General features: G+C 27.4%; 1 protein-coding gene across 1 annotated transcript in view; it reads right to left on the bottom strand.

Moving 5' to 3' along the window:
- The window catches only part of LOC113368252 (glutamic acid-rich protein-like), a gene marked incomplete in the record, with an annotated part of 12,613 nt that extends 6,466 nt beyond the window's left edge, over positions 1–6,147 (bottom strand). Inside the window, 2 exon segments of the mRNA XM_026609813.1 lie at positions 500–1,658; positions 6,018–6,147. Coding sequence (XP_026465598.1) covers positions 500–1,644 — 1,145 coding nt within the window.
- Positions 6,148–15,639: the final 9,492 nt, after the last annotated feature.

Below are 15,639 nucleotides of genomic sequence, written 5' to 3'. Positions count from 1 at the left end.
TACCTGTCCTGCTTTATCAAAATGTGTTTTCAAAAGTATCCTTATCTATAGTATACGGTAAATTACCTACAAAAACAACATCGAGCATTCTTTCCAACTAGTTGTTTCAATTTTTCCGGATCGAGTTCCTTTTTCTGTGGTTGCTCTTTAGGGTTCTTATTTTATTTGTGCCATCTTTTTTATCTTCAGTTTGTTTAAAATATTAGGAATTTCTTTTGTGTTTTACTATCGACTTGTTTTGGTGGTTTCTTTGTATCTGCAGGAACTGGTTTTAACGTCATCATCGTCATCGGTGTCTTCAATAGTCACTTGGGAATCATCAAGAGTTTCGTCATGGGTGTCAGCCTCGTCTTCCTCGTCCTCGTCAGATTCATCATCAACTTCTTCAGATTCGTCATCGACTTCTGTTGCTTCTTCATCGTCATCATCAGATTCTTCGGCTTCATTATCAACTAGTGAATCTTCAGCTTCAGCTTCAGCATCATCATCATCATCGTCATCATCTTCCTCGACTTCCATCTCATCACTTTCCTCATCCTCGTCTTCAGAATCCATAGGTACGTCAGCCTTAAGTTTTTTGGTAACCTTATCAGCTTTTATCATACGTTCAACTTCGTAATCAGATTCAGCATCCTCATCATCATCATCTTCTATAGATCTTTTACTACCTTTACCCTTGTCTTTTTCAGGTTCCTTCGCCTTTGGCTTAGGTTTAGTCTGCTGAAGCCTCTGCTCACATTTTTTGGTATCCTCTTCCCAAATTTCATTCTGTAATTTCTGGTCAGCGATTTCCTTCGCGATTTTACCATCACGTCGTTCCTTGCGTTTAACGGATTTGGATACAGTTTTAGTGGTTTGCTTGTCATCTTTTTTAGCGACTTCATCTGTTTTGCCTAAAGCCAATTTTTCTAGTTTTTTCAACTTGCGCAGACGTCTCTTTCCAGAATTGGTGTTTGGTTCTCCGATGTCTGCTATTTTTTTTTGGATGGACTCCAGGTTTAGTTCGTCGGGTTTGATGATGCCTTCTTTGGCTTGTGCTACTTTTTCTTTGAAGACTTGGAGTTTTTTCTTTGTCTTCTCGCGTTTTTTCTGGCGTTTGTTCTTGATGGGGTCGTCGACAGATTTTGTTGAATCGTTTAGGGATGTATCAGATGTAACAGTAGTCTGTGGTTTTTGTTCTTTGTTCTTCTTATTGCGTGATCTGGTCTTTTTCTTTTTGCCTTGCTGTTGGACAGGACTACTTTTATTGACTTCTTGCTTATTGTTGGAGTCCTGTTTATTTGAATTTGATTCCGACTTATTTTTATTGAACTCCGTCTTAGTTTCTGGTTTATTCTGATTGCTTTCTAGCCCTTTATTTTTACTAAACTCCGGCTTAGTTTCTGGTTTATTCTGATTACCTTCTAGCCCTTTATTTTTCCTATCCTTCTTAGCAGGTTTAGCATTGACTAGTTTATCCAAATCAGAAACTTTCGGCTTCGGTAAAGCATCACCATTCGCCTTTTTATTAAATTGTCCTCCATTCTGCTGATTTTTATTCTCCTGTTTTGGTTTATTATCGCGCTTTCTCTTGTTTTTATTACCAGCCTTATTATTATTATTCTGCTGATGTTTTTGCGGAGATTGAGTCTTCACCACACCCATTTCTGAAAATCAGCCAAAATTGGAAACAAAAAATAACATTATATGTTATCATCCAAGCAAGCACTTTAGTTTTTTCAATATGACAATCAAGTACGCACACTTTGATAAATTAAATTTTGTATAAAACTTGTTTCAACATTTATTAACTTCCCGAAGGAGAAGTATATGTTTTCATCAAAAAATTCCGATTCGCTAATTTTATGTTTTCTCGACGTTTCAAGCCATCCTGAATCAAATGAGACCAAATTTAAGGAAAAAGTATGTGTGTGCGTGTGTGTAAACAGATTTTTTTTAAATTCGTAATTAGTATTAAAATAAATCTTTAAAAAATTATAAAATTATGTTAGATGCTCAAAATAGGTTGGAATATTTATGCGAAGTCTTTGAAAAATAATATTTTGTCAGGAAAAGTAAATAAATTGAATTTACATATTAGAACATTTTTAATGAAAATATTAGATTTTTGAAAAAAAAAGACTTTTTTGAAATTAAAAACATTTAAAAAAGTGTTTTATTATTAACTTCCCGAAGGAGAAATTTATGTTTTCATCAAAAATTCCGATTCGCTAATTTTATATTTTCTCGACGTTTCAAGCCATTCTGAATCAAATGAGACCAAATTTAAGGAAAAAGTATATGTGTGCGTGTGTGTGAACAGATGTTTTTTAAATACGTAATTAGTATTAAAATCAATCTTTAAAAAATTTGAAAATTCTGTTAGATTCTCAAAATAAGTTGAAATATTTATGCGAAGTCTTTGAAAAATAATATTTTATCAGGAAAAATAAATAAATTGAATTTACATATTAGAAAAATTTTTATTGTGAAAAAAATTAGTATGGCAACTTGCCTTAAGGCAAATTGCTGGAAATTCCCGTACCAAAAATTTTTTTTTTTTTTAAATTTGAAAACTTTGAAAATATTAGATTTTTGAAAAAAAAGACCTTTGAAATTAAAAACATTTAAAAAAGTGTTTTATTATTAACTTCCCGAAGGGGAAGTTTATGTTTTCATCAAAAAATCCGATTCGCTAATTTTATGTTTTCTCGACGTTTCAAGCCATTCTGAATCGAATGAGACCAAATTTAAGGAAAAAGTATGTGTGTGCGTGTGTGTGAACAGATTTTTTTAAATTCGTAATTAGTATTAAAATCAATCTTTAAAAAATTAGAAAATTATGTTAGATTCTCAAAATAGGTTGAAATATTTATGCGAAGTCTTTGAAGAATAATATGTTATCAGGAAAAATAAATAAATTGAATTTACATATTAGAAAAATTTTTAATGTGAAAAAAATTAGTAAGGCAACTTGCCTTAAGGCAAATTGCTGGAAATTCCCGTACCAAAAATGATTTTTTATTTAAAAGAAGTCCTAATTTTTTTTGAAAACTTTAAAATTATTGTATTTGTTGAAATTAAAAACATTTAAAAAAGTGTTTTATTATTAACTTCCCGAAGGAGAAGTTTATGTTTTCATCAAAAAATCCGAATGGCTAATTTTGTGTTTTCTCGACGTTTCAAGCCATTCTGAATCGAATGAGACCAAATTTAAGGAAAAAGTATGTGTGTGTGTGTGAACAGATTTTTTATATTTTATATTAATAACATAATTAGCAATATGTGAATTCCGTACAATTTTTATATTTCTTGGAATATCTTGGAAATTTTGCAAAAACTAGGTAAATTTTTCGTAAAAGTTAGTAAAAACTGTTATATACACTTAATATTAAATTTTGGAATAATTCGTAATATATGTGATAATTTATAATATATCTATTTAGAAAAGTTTCAACTCTTCTTCTTCTAATAACTTTTAACATTTATTTTATTCTTTTAAAATTTATTCTGCTAGCATTATATTTTTTTAAAATATTCGAACATTAATTTTAAAGATGTATTAAGTAATAATATGCAAAATTAAAAAAAAAATAAAAACAAAGTTATATAATTCGGTTGAAACATAGAAGTATGTAAATCTATCACAACGCATTTTATACAAAATTTCGATATCCAAGTGTATATAACAGTTTTTACTAAATTTTAGCAAATTTTATCTAGCTTTTACTGATGTAAACAAACTATAATGTGCAAAAAAAAATAAAAATAATTTGAAGAAAAGTAAAAAATGTTCTAGCAAATTATGAAAATTCTAAAGTCTGCTTTCAACTACGATTTTTTCAAAATTTCAATATGCAAGTGTATATATCAGTTTTTATTAGATTTTAGTAAATTTTATGTAGTTTTTACTGATGTAAACAAATTATGATGGCCAAGAAGAAAATCAAGTTATTTGGAGAAAAGTAAAATAAAAGCGACTCTATTCTCAACTCCATATACATAATGCAAAATGTAGAAATACTGAAGTCCGCATTTCAACTACGAATTATTCAAAATTTTAATATCCAAGTATATGTAATAGTTTTTACTAGATTTTAGTAAATTTTATCTAGTTTTTACATATAAAACAAAGTAATCAAAGCGAAATTTCCAAGTAATTCAAAAAGATGTAAAAAAAACGTACAAAATTCACAGATTGCTAAATATATTAGAAGAAAATAAATTAAATGAAAAAAAATCAAGAAAAAAGTACAACATTATATTTCTGATAGCATTATACTTATAATTTAGATGTAATAAAATGCAAAATTTGAATGATATTATTCTTAAAAAATTATAAATTTAATTAAAAATTAATACAGAGTCATAGATATTTTCTAAACAAAAACTGATCAAACAAACCAAGACTAATAAAGTCAAAATTGAATAAATTTTTGAAATAATATACAAATACAATTCTTTATATGCACTGCTCTTTAAAAATTATTAAATATAAAAAATATGGACTGTTTGAACATTTTGAACTAAGCCTTTTGAAATAGGACCTTCAAATTTAAAAGAAAAAATCTGAAAAATCGGCTCACACACATACCTATTCCAAACTTAGTCTAAAACTATTCAGAATGACTTGAAACGTTGAGAAAACGTACAATTAGCAAATCGGATTTTTTGGTGAAAACATAAACTTCTCTCTGCACATACAAAAATTAGTACTAACTTTGTCTTATGTACACGATGTATAATTCTATTCCTCAATTATTTCTTAATCAATAACGATAGCTATTATTACAGAATTTAATAGAAATTAAATAATGCATCATCCAAAGTCTTGAAATGATATCCGAATACAACTGTTTATATTCACAGTTATAAGTAATATAAGAAATAAATACTTTTTCGACATCATTTTTTACACCAATTGAAAAACAAAATGATTGGAACAAGTAGTGTTGAATTTTACCCTTCACAGTTTTATTTAATATTCACCGAGTTCTTACAAAGTTATCTGAAAGCAATTTTTTGTGTTTATAGTGATTCACAATACTCAAGTATTAAAAATGAAGAGTGTTATATACCTTGGTTTTTGAAACAATACTTTACCAAAATCAAAAATAATGATTAAAACAAGTCCTGTACAACATTAGCCTCTACGGTTTTGTTTAATATCAACCGAACCCTTGAAATGATACCTGAATGCAAGTTTTTGTGTTTACAGTTATTCGTAAAGCACAAAAATGAGATAAAAAGACCTTATTAATATCTTATTTTAACCTCAGACACTTTGGAAATGTTTTATATAAATTAAAAAAAATGATTAGAGCATGTTCGATATTAGCCTTTATTAACAAAACTCTTGAAATGATGCCCGAATAGAGCTATTTGGATCCACTGTTAAGGTTAAAGCTTAAATGTGATAAAGACAATTTAGCCCACGTACTCTACAAATGAAAAATAATGATTATAACAAGATCTTAACCTGGACATATCAAAGTTAGTACTAATTTGCCAAAAACATAAACTACAATACTCATCAATTAATCAACGTATTCAATAAAATTGTTAAATACTTCTCTAGAATCTTCACAAGTCAAATAATTCACAAAACCGTACAACCTAGTCCTTGTTTACTGAACTATATATAATTTATTCACTTTATAATCGTGTATTATTCTTGAAATGATACCCGAATACAACTTTTTTGTATCCACTCTTAATGGTAATTTTTGAACATAAGAAATAAAGACTGTTTAGACAATAGTTTTAGTCTAAGTGTTCTACAAATTAAAAAAAAAGTGATTAGAACAAGTCATATTCAATATTAACCTGTACATAATAAAAATCAGTACTAATTTTGCCTTGTACTTAACAATATACATTTCCACTCGCCAATTAATACTGAATCCTCAAGTTTTAGTCAAAATTTGTGAAAACTTCTTCATAAATCAATTACCATTCGACCTAACCTTCATTGACTTGCCAAAAACATACAAAAATCTTATTCTAAAAGTATGATTATTAAATAAAATTATACTTACTCGTAAATGCACACACAGTTTCTTGTTTTATCAACTCAATTCACTGGTTATTCACTTATTTTAAATAATATTCAACTTTTCGTGATCCCGTTTGCTGCGAAGTAAACGTATCGAAAATTTTGAGGTTAGGACACCGCATGTACATCTATAGTAGGAGTATACATGTTTGGATAGAAACCAACTTCAGGGTAATGACGGGCGGGAAATTTGAAATTTGAAAGTGGAAATTTAGAAGATAGCCTTGGTGGAAGTGGCATTTTGCCTTTAATAATAAAAGGATTATCATAATGCTAAAAAAAATAAGGTATTAAACCAAAATATCACAGACTTCTAATTAATATTTATCTTATTTCTTAATGACAGGCGGGAAATTTGAAATTGGAAATTTAAAAATAATATCATGGTGGAAGTTACATTTTTTCTTTAGGCAAGATGTATGGACTTGTATAAAAGCATTATCATAATGTTAAAAAAGTGTTATTAAACCAAAACATCACAGACTTCTGATTAATATTTATTTTATTTCTTAACGACAGGCGGGAAATTTGAAATAAGAAATTTAAAAATAATTTCATGGTGGAAGTGGCATATTTCCTTTAGGCATAAAGAATTATCATAATGATAAAAAAATGATATTAAACCAAAACATCACAGACTCATTAATATTTCTCATTAATATTTAACTCATTTCTTAATGACAGGCGGGAAATTTGAAATTGGAAATTTAATCATGATGGAAGTGGATTTTTATCAAAAGTTTGCACTTCAACCACGAATTATTCAAGATTTTAATACTCAAACATTACTATTAACAGTTTTTAATAGATTTTAGTAAATTTTATCTAGTTTTTACTGATATAAACAAATTATAATGTCCGAGAAGAAAATTTGAAACTATTTGAAGAAAAGTAAAAAATGCCACCTTATTCCTAATTCTCAAACTCCATAAATATAATGCAATTTATAGAAACACTTAAGTCCGCATTTCAACTACAAATTATTCAAAATTTTAATATGCAACTGTATACTAGAATTTTTACTAGATTTTAGTAAATTTTATCTAGTTTTTAATGATGTAAACAAATCATAATGTCCGAGAAGATAATTTAAAGTTATTTCATAAAAAGTAAAAAAAAATGTCCTGAATCCATATATTGCAAATTATCCAAATACTAATATCCGCATTTGATCTACATTAAACCAAAACATCACAGACTTTAGATTAATATTTATCTTATTTCTTAATGACAGGCGGGAAATTTGAAATTAAAAATTTTAAAATAATATTATGGTGGAAGTTACATTATGCCTTTAAGCAGTTGTATGGACTTTTATAAAAGGATTATCATAATGCAAAAAAAATTAGGTATTAAACCAAAACATCACAGACTTCTGATTAATCTTAATCTTTTCTTTATTTAACTGCTATAATAATACTCAAAAAATAAAGTATATTTGTAAAGTAACCGTTTTCTGACCATTGTATACAGTTATATACTTCATTTTTCCAAATGTAATCTAGTACAGCTATTTTCTAAACAGAGATATAGAATGTCTTCTATTTGATTTAAAATCATTTGTAACTTAATAACATGGCTTTTTAGTACTAAAATTGCCTAAATGATTTCTATTTGATTTAAATTAATTAGTAAATTAATAATATGGCTTTTTTAGTACTAGAATAGCCGAAATGATTTCATTAATTCAATTTCTAATTCTATTCTTTTTTTTCAGCTCTTTTCTTTTGTTTCAATTCGATTTTTTTAATTTCAAAATATATTTGCTAAAATTTGAAATCATTATATAAAATTTCAAAATCAAGAAGTTCAAGAAAACTTTCTGCAAATAATAATAATAACTTTTAATATATATATATATATATATATATAATTATATATATATATATAATTATATATATATATATATATATATATATATATATGTAATTATATATATATATATATATATATATGTAAAATTAGCAATTATTACTCACCGGTATAGAATTTCCGCTATAGCACATTTCAAATGCCATTCCTTTTTTTAAATATTGATAATAAACACTTTAAATAGTTTAATAAATAATAATATAAAATATAAACTCTATTTATTTCACTGTCATTTCATGTTTGTTTACAACACCTGTCGCAGGTGTTACCTCTACGTTGCCATGGTAACGGATTAAAAGCCCTTAAGAATTATTTATTTTAAAAATAAATAAATTAATAAATTTTCTATTTCAGAATATAATATAATATTTAGCTTTAACTTAAAATTTTAAATCCATCATGTATATGGATAACAATTCTATATAATATATTCAATTAAATAAAGTAAATAACAATTACATATTTCAGATTTATATTATGATAATTATAATATTTTTATGAATTATTTCTTTTGCGATTCTGGGCTTATTTGTATTTTCATTTCAGATTATGAATTTTAAAATTTCAACCAACACAGATTTAAAGAATTTCACATTTCCTTTTAACATGAAATTTATTTTATTAGTATTTATTCTATTTTTATCACTTTTGTTTTTAAATATTTTTTTATCACTATATTAATGTATATTTAATATTTGTAAGAACTCAAAAGTTTTATTTGAAAAATACTATATTGCGCTCTATGACCGCTCATTTCAGGTTAGAGCGCATTAGCCCTTACCGGTTGTTGGTGGTACTTTCTTTTACTTTCTTGGTTGACTCTTTCTCATTAATTTTCTATCAAATGTATAGCATAGTTTCAATCTTTTTCGTTTAATATAAATATTATTTTATAAAAGATTTTCTTCACCCATATACAGTAAACTCTCGGATTAATTAAAATAAGAAGGATTTTAATATCAAATGTTTCTATATCTATATTTTCATACAATTCAAATCCGTATACGTTTTCAAATGCGAGCGTTTCCGATTTATGAATAATTTATATGAAATAACATCGTTGAAAACGATACGAATATTTTATATTCAGCATGCAAACTGATATAAATAAATACAGAGACTAAATGCAGAATTGAAATTGAAATTAAAATATATATTTTATAAAAAATTATAATATATACTTACTAGTAAATTATTATCTTTGAAAGCACCTCATTTTATTTCTCACTTTTGTTCATAGTTCACTTTTTACTTCTTAAACTTGTTTTTCCTCGGCTTGTAATTTCCTATTAATTTCGCCATTTTTTTACACTCATATCAAGTAGAAGAGTACATCAACTAAAATAACAAACATTAAAATTAATATTCTACATCGCAGAATTTTGAAATATTTATGATAAACTCAAGAAAAACTTTAAACGCTTAGATATGAATTAGAATCATCATTAAAATTAAATACACACTAGTTGGTATTGGTATTCTGCAAGTTACATGAACTTCCCGATATTTGTAAATAATCGACTTAACCAATAAAATATAAATTGGAAGTGGATTTATTACCCATAATTGAAAATCAACTCGTTGACTCGGAGTATTTCTAAAAGCAAATTTTCAATAATCAATAGTTTTTATAATTGAACCAGTTTCCGTAGAACTTTAATGGTTTAGTATGTTTATTGGGACCAAGTACTCTATCGTTATACCAAATAAATCGTCTAATTTTGATTTTAACAAACGGCAAAAAAACTACTCATTTTCTCTTTCTTTTCATAAGGAGACGTGCTGATTAGTTTTTGCCGAAGGCAGGTCTAGCCGTTCCGAAGATACGGGGCAAAAAGCTCCAAAAATGGTAACTCAGTTTTTAAGAGAACGGAGCGTCCGATTTTAATAATTCTAAAAACATTTTACTTGTATTGACAAGATGATCTGATCTGAATTTTCTTGAAGGCAGGCCTAGCGGTTTCGGAGGTCTAATGAAAAAAGTAAAAAAAGCCATTTGGCGATCAAAAATGATCATTGGACATATGCGCATCAAATTATCAGATATTTTATAGAGATTTTAACAATAAGTATAAATTTTGTTTATATTCCTATGGGTTCCGTACCAATGCTTATCCATTAGACGGCGGAGCGGCGCTTACGCGCTTTGACATTTAGTCTCTATGCAGTTAAAGCAGTACGATTGCTATGAAAAAAAGTTCAGAATTTCCAAAATATGTCAAAATGAAGAAAACAATTTTCTTTTCAAAAAAATTTTGTTTTCAAAAAAAGTAATATTTAGTCAAAAATTTATAGTTTCTCAAAAATCTAATTTTTTTGAAGTAAAATTTTTTCAAAAATGTTTATCGTTTTTGATAAAATAATAATTTTTGGTACGGGAAGTTTTAGCAATTTGCCTAAATAGTGCAGTAAACGGAGAGGAAAAAAGGGTATAACCTCTGAATTTTTTTACTGTGCTTCGAATTGAATGAAATTTTGGAATTAGGTTCATCTTACCCTCAAGTTCAAAAGTGAAAACAATTCGGGTTCGGGGGGATGACACATTTTCTCAATTGTGTAATTAAATTTTTTCAAAACGAATAAATCGATAGAAGAACTAATCATAAGAAAAAAATGTCTTCTATAGTTTTGCAAAAAAACTAATACTTTTCAAGTTACTGGCCACTAAAGATTCATATATTTTTGGCGTTTTTCTTCGTTTTTTTGCAAATATCTCCTAAAATATACATTTTAACGAAAATCATGTAATGAACAAAATAATGTCAATAAAAATCTTAATGAATCGGTATTACATAAAGTGTTCTAGGAAAAATATTAAGCAAGATGTGAAAGAGCAAAGTCATTTTTTATTTCGTTCAAGATTTAATTGTTGTATTTAAAGCCATCTAGTATCGAGGTTTTACATTTTATGCATTTTGGTGAAATTGGGTTTTATAGTGCTCAACATAAGCTTTAAAATGAGTGCTGTTACAAGTTTTTTGCGTGTAAAATGAGTGAGATATCATGCAAATAAGAAGCATATACGATGTTTTTTTTTAAATCATATGGTTTAATGAGCGCCATTTCCACCAGAATTAAAGCAATTCACATTCCATCTAGAATTCACTTCATTATAGACATCTTGATGGATTCTAGCAGATTCACTACTTTAGTACAAACTATTTTCAGAAAACTCACGATTATATAAAAACTTTTTTTTCCAATTTTTTAAAAAATCGAAATTATTTTCATTATATCTCAAAAAGAATAAAAGATACGTATAAAAGCATATAGATAAAAATCAAAGGGATCTTTCTGGCTTATTATTGTTTTTTTTTCACACAAAAATTTACAGAGTTATGAATGTTTAAATACTGCGCGGCCGCGCAAATTGGAAAAAAAAGTTTTTATAAAATCGTGAGTTTCCTGAAAATAGTTATTTTGAAAAAATGTGATTACACAATTGAGAAGAGGTGTCATCCCCGAACCCGAATTGTTTTCACTTTTGAACTTGAGGGTAAGATGAACCTAATTGTGGCGGACGTAGTTCAGAGGTAGAGGTTCAGAGGAGATCGTTGGTTCGACTCCTGGCGCTTCCAAATAATTGTTAATTTGTAGAATACAAGAAAAAATAGAAGTAAATAGGAAAAAAGAAGTTTAGAAGATGAGAAGAACATATTTAGAAACAAGAAGAAGAATGAAAATTGAATGGAAGATTAGGATATAAAAAGAGATAGTATATATATGATGAATGCATAAGAAATATATATGTAAGAATTGTATAGAATATGATGAAGAATAAAATGAATAATGTACGTGGCTAAAAATGCTGTAAAGCGGAGGCCAATAAAGTTTAAATAAAAAAAAAATCTGACAAGGTGTACATTCAATTCGGAGCACAGTAAAAAAATTCAGACCTAAAACGCTCCGTTTACTGCATTCGATGCTATACACGACTAGTTCCTTTCCCGAATTCCGCATCCTATTTATCTTTATCTCTCATCCGCTCTTCGGCGCTTTTCCGCGCTTTTCCGCGCTCGTCTCTCTCTCGTCGTCCTTTCCGCTTTCCGCGTGCGTCAGTCCAAGTCGCACAAGGCAGAAGTCAGGCGGTCGTTCGGCCAGTCGGTATCGGCATCAGTATCAGTAGTCCTAGTCAGTAGTATTGCGGCAAACGTTGCGGCAAGATGCGAAAACGCAATGCGCATGTATCGAGAGACATGAGAGACAACCGAAATAATAACAAATAAATAATAAAAATATAAACAAACACTAATTATAATACTAGTGATAATTCATTTAATTACTTAATTTAATTCCCATCTTGGGACTGGTTCGTGTGATTTATCGCAAGTGCAGCTTGAGATGAAGTTTGATGAAAAGTTTTTTTCATAGTGTATTTATTTTTTAAATTAAAATATTAGTTTTTTTGACTGTGGAAATTAAGTTAGACTGTTTAAAGGTGTTTTAGACATTTATATATATTTTTGCTTAAAACATAATTTTTGTGTTTAAGGGGCACAACTAGTGTTAAATTTTCAAAAAATCAAATCTCATTTTTTTCATATTAGGTTGTCAAATATCTCCCTTCCGCCTTTTTGTATTATAAACCAAGAGCAAAAAAGCGGAATGGAGATATTTGACAACCTAATATTTTGATAGGATATACCTTTAAAAATAACATACCAAACTTTTAAATCGATATCTTAAATAGTTTTTGAGTCAAAGCCATTTAAAGAGTATATGTATAGTATATAGTATAACGATAATTTAATCTTCAAACGCGTTTTTCTCAGAACAGCATTTTCCGAATTTGCTGCAGCGATTACTCAAAAACAAATGATCCGATCACTATCAAATTTTTTTACATGTTCTATATATAGTTCTCCGTAAAATGAACTATCGATTTTTTGATCGGATCAAAAATCGAACTTTGGCAGTCCAAAAACGACCAAAATTTTGGGTAAAATTCGACTTTTTTTAAAAAAACACCATCATTTTGTCAATTTTTGATTTTTTTCTTTATCGTAGTTCATTTTACAGACAATATTATCTAGTTTAACGAGAATTTTTTTGGCCTCACTGTTGCAGTCAGTGGTCACTGCAGCAGACTTTTTGAAGAAAAGTGTATTTTGAAATAGTTTGGAAATTCTGAACTTTTTTTCAAAGCAATCGTACTGCTATAACTGCATAGAGACGAAATATCAAAGCGCGTAAGCGCCCCGCCGCCGTCTAACGGATAAACATTGGCACGGAACCCATAAGAATGTAAACAAAATTTATATTTATTATTAAAATCTCTATAAAACATCTGACACTTTGATGTGCATATGTCTAATGATCATTTTCGACCGCCAAATGGATTTTTTTTTACTTTTTTCACTAAATCTCCGAAACCGCTAGATCTGCCTTCCCCTTAATTTAATCAGTTCTTCATCTTGTTAATACAAGTGAAATGTTTTTTGAATTATTCAAATCAATTCATCCGTGTTCCCGAAATCGTCGACGAAAATTTGTATCCGAACACACATACACACACGCACACACACATACATTCATTTTTTCTAAGGTATGTCAAAATATTCAGAAACCTCTGAAACGTAAAGATATATAAAAATTTTCATTTTCGATTTTTTTGCGATTGCTAAACTTACCCTAAGGGAAGTTAATCAATAAAAATCGATCAATGATTTACAACAATTGTTTTGTACATTTTCAAATAGATAATTATAATTACTGTATATTTTATCGTTCATAAATATACAGTTGCAATCTTATCGCTCAAAGTACTTGAGAAAGTTTACATTAGCAAGAGGTGCCGAATAAATCCATCTGAAAATATATACATTTTCAAAATGAATTGTAAATTTAAAATTCATATTTGAAGTCTTTATATATTTTTGAAAATTTTGAATCATTTTTTCGGAAAATTTTGAAATTTGTTTGAACCGTATAAGTAAACTTTAAAAATTTAAAATCTTGGTACCGTACTCAAAAAAATTGTAACAAAATTAGTACTTTTTTAAAAACTTGATTAAATATCTGATAATTTGATGTGCATGAGTCTAATGTTTATTTTTGACCACCAAATATGTTGATTTTTTACTTTTTTTTCGAGAAACGTTCACAGTCTCTAAATAAGGAAAAAATAACTTCTTTCATTTTTTTTTATTATTGACCAGATGCTTGAAAAATTTTTATCGTATATATTTCACTATCTGAAAATTTTTATGTTTATATTTTTTTAATTAACGACGTTTCGGAACTAGACACGTTCCATCATCATGATTTTTGTTAACAATATTTTTTTAAAACAAAATTTGATTACAAGAACTTATAATTATAAACTAAATTATATACTGTAGAAGGGAAAACACTTAGAAATTCAAGAAGTTGAATAGAAAATTGAAAATTGAGAAGTAAAACCCAAATTAAAAAAATTAAAAACATATTTTACGTTTCCTCGTTTCAAAATTGGACGAACTTTCAGATTATACATATAAACAGATATATCAGTATATATATATATATATATATATATATATATATAATCATATAATTGTATATTTTATTTTTCTGAATATAATATATTATTAATTATGATTTTTATTTTTAGTTAATTTATGTTTTAAATTTCAATTATTGTTCAGTGATTTTTGTATTATAAAATTATGAAAATATATATAAAAAATATGAAAAAAAATTAATAAATAATATTAAAGAAATATAAATATATATATATATATATATATATATATTTATATTTATAAATATTATATATATATATTTATATAAATATATATATATCTATATATATATATATTTTGCAAACTATTGCAGGAATTTAAATAAATTGTGTCAGTTATATTTAAAAAATGAATTTTTTTAGTAAAAGTATCAGTTACAATTATTTGTCAAGAATTGAAGTGGAATTTCAGTATTTCAAATTGTATAATTGACAGTTCGCAAAAAAAATTGTGAATCTAAAAAAAGACTTTTCATCAATAAAAAGGACTTAAAATGCAGTGGCATCCGATCGTGTTATCTGTGGTCAGTGTTCTGATCGGAATTGTAGGTAAGTGATAAAACTAAATAAATAAATAAATATATATATATATATATATATATATATATATATATATATATATATATTAGGGTGGTCCTTAATATTTCGACATTTTCGAATTTCCTTGCTCCCAAGAGCTCAAATGGTTCCAAATTAATAAAAAACAATTCTCTGAAAGTTTTAGCTCTAAATATTGTCTTTTAGATAGAGCGCAATTCAATCAAAGTTTTGTATGAAAATAGCATGGAAAAAATTTTGAAAATTAAAAATAAAATTTTTTAGATATAACTTCGCGACAAATGAATTAAAAGTGAAAATTTGTGTCTCCTCTAAAGGGAGGTCCCAGGGGGTGAACCATGAGCATGGGTAGATCGACCTTCCAAAGTTACTGGGGGTCGGTCATACATTTGGACATTGAGGGGTTCTAAATGAGCCAAAACAGTATTTTTTAAAAATTTGATCCTTTGTGTGAATGCACGGGACATCAGAATTCATTTTAGATATATGGTTTATTCGGCAAAGTATCTTATTTTGATCCCTAGTACACGAAAATCAAATGTGCCTATATGACATTTTTTACCCATACAAATCGACCCGCCCTAGTGTATATGCTGGCATTTTAGTTTGTTAGTGCACGGTTGTCCAGGTGTTTTTTGTCCGCATGAAAATAATATTTTTCAAAGATAGCAAT

This window comes from Ctenocephalides felis, unplaced genomic scaffold (genome assembly GCF_003426905.1).
Source record: "Ctenocephalides felis isolate EL2017-DRISC unplaced genomic scaffold, ASM342690v1 CF-g0.4_SCAFFOLD_01170, whole genome shotgun sequence".
NCBI lineage: Eukaryota > Metazoa > Arthropoda > Insecta > Siphonaptera > Pulicidae > Ctenocephalides > Ctenocephalides felis.
The sequence above is the reverse complement of the archived record's forward strand: the minus strand, read 5'-3'. Positions and strand labels throughout refer to the sequence as shown.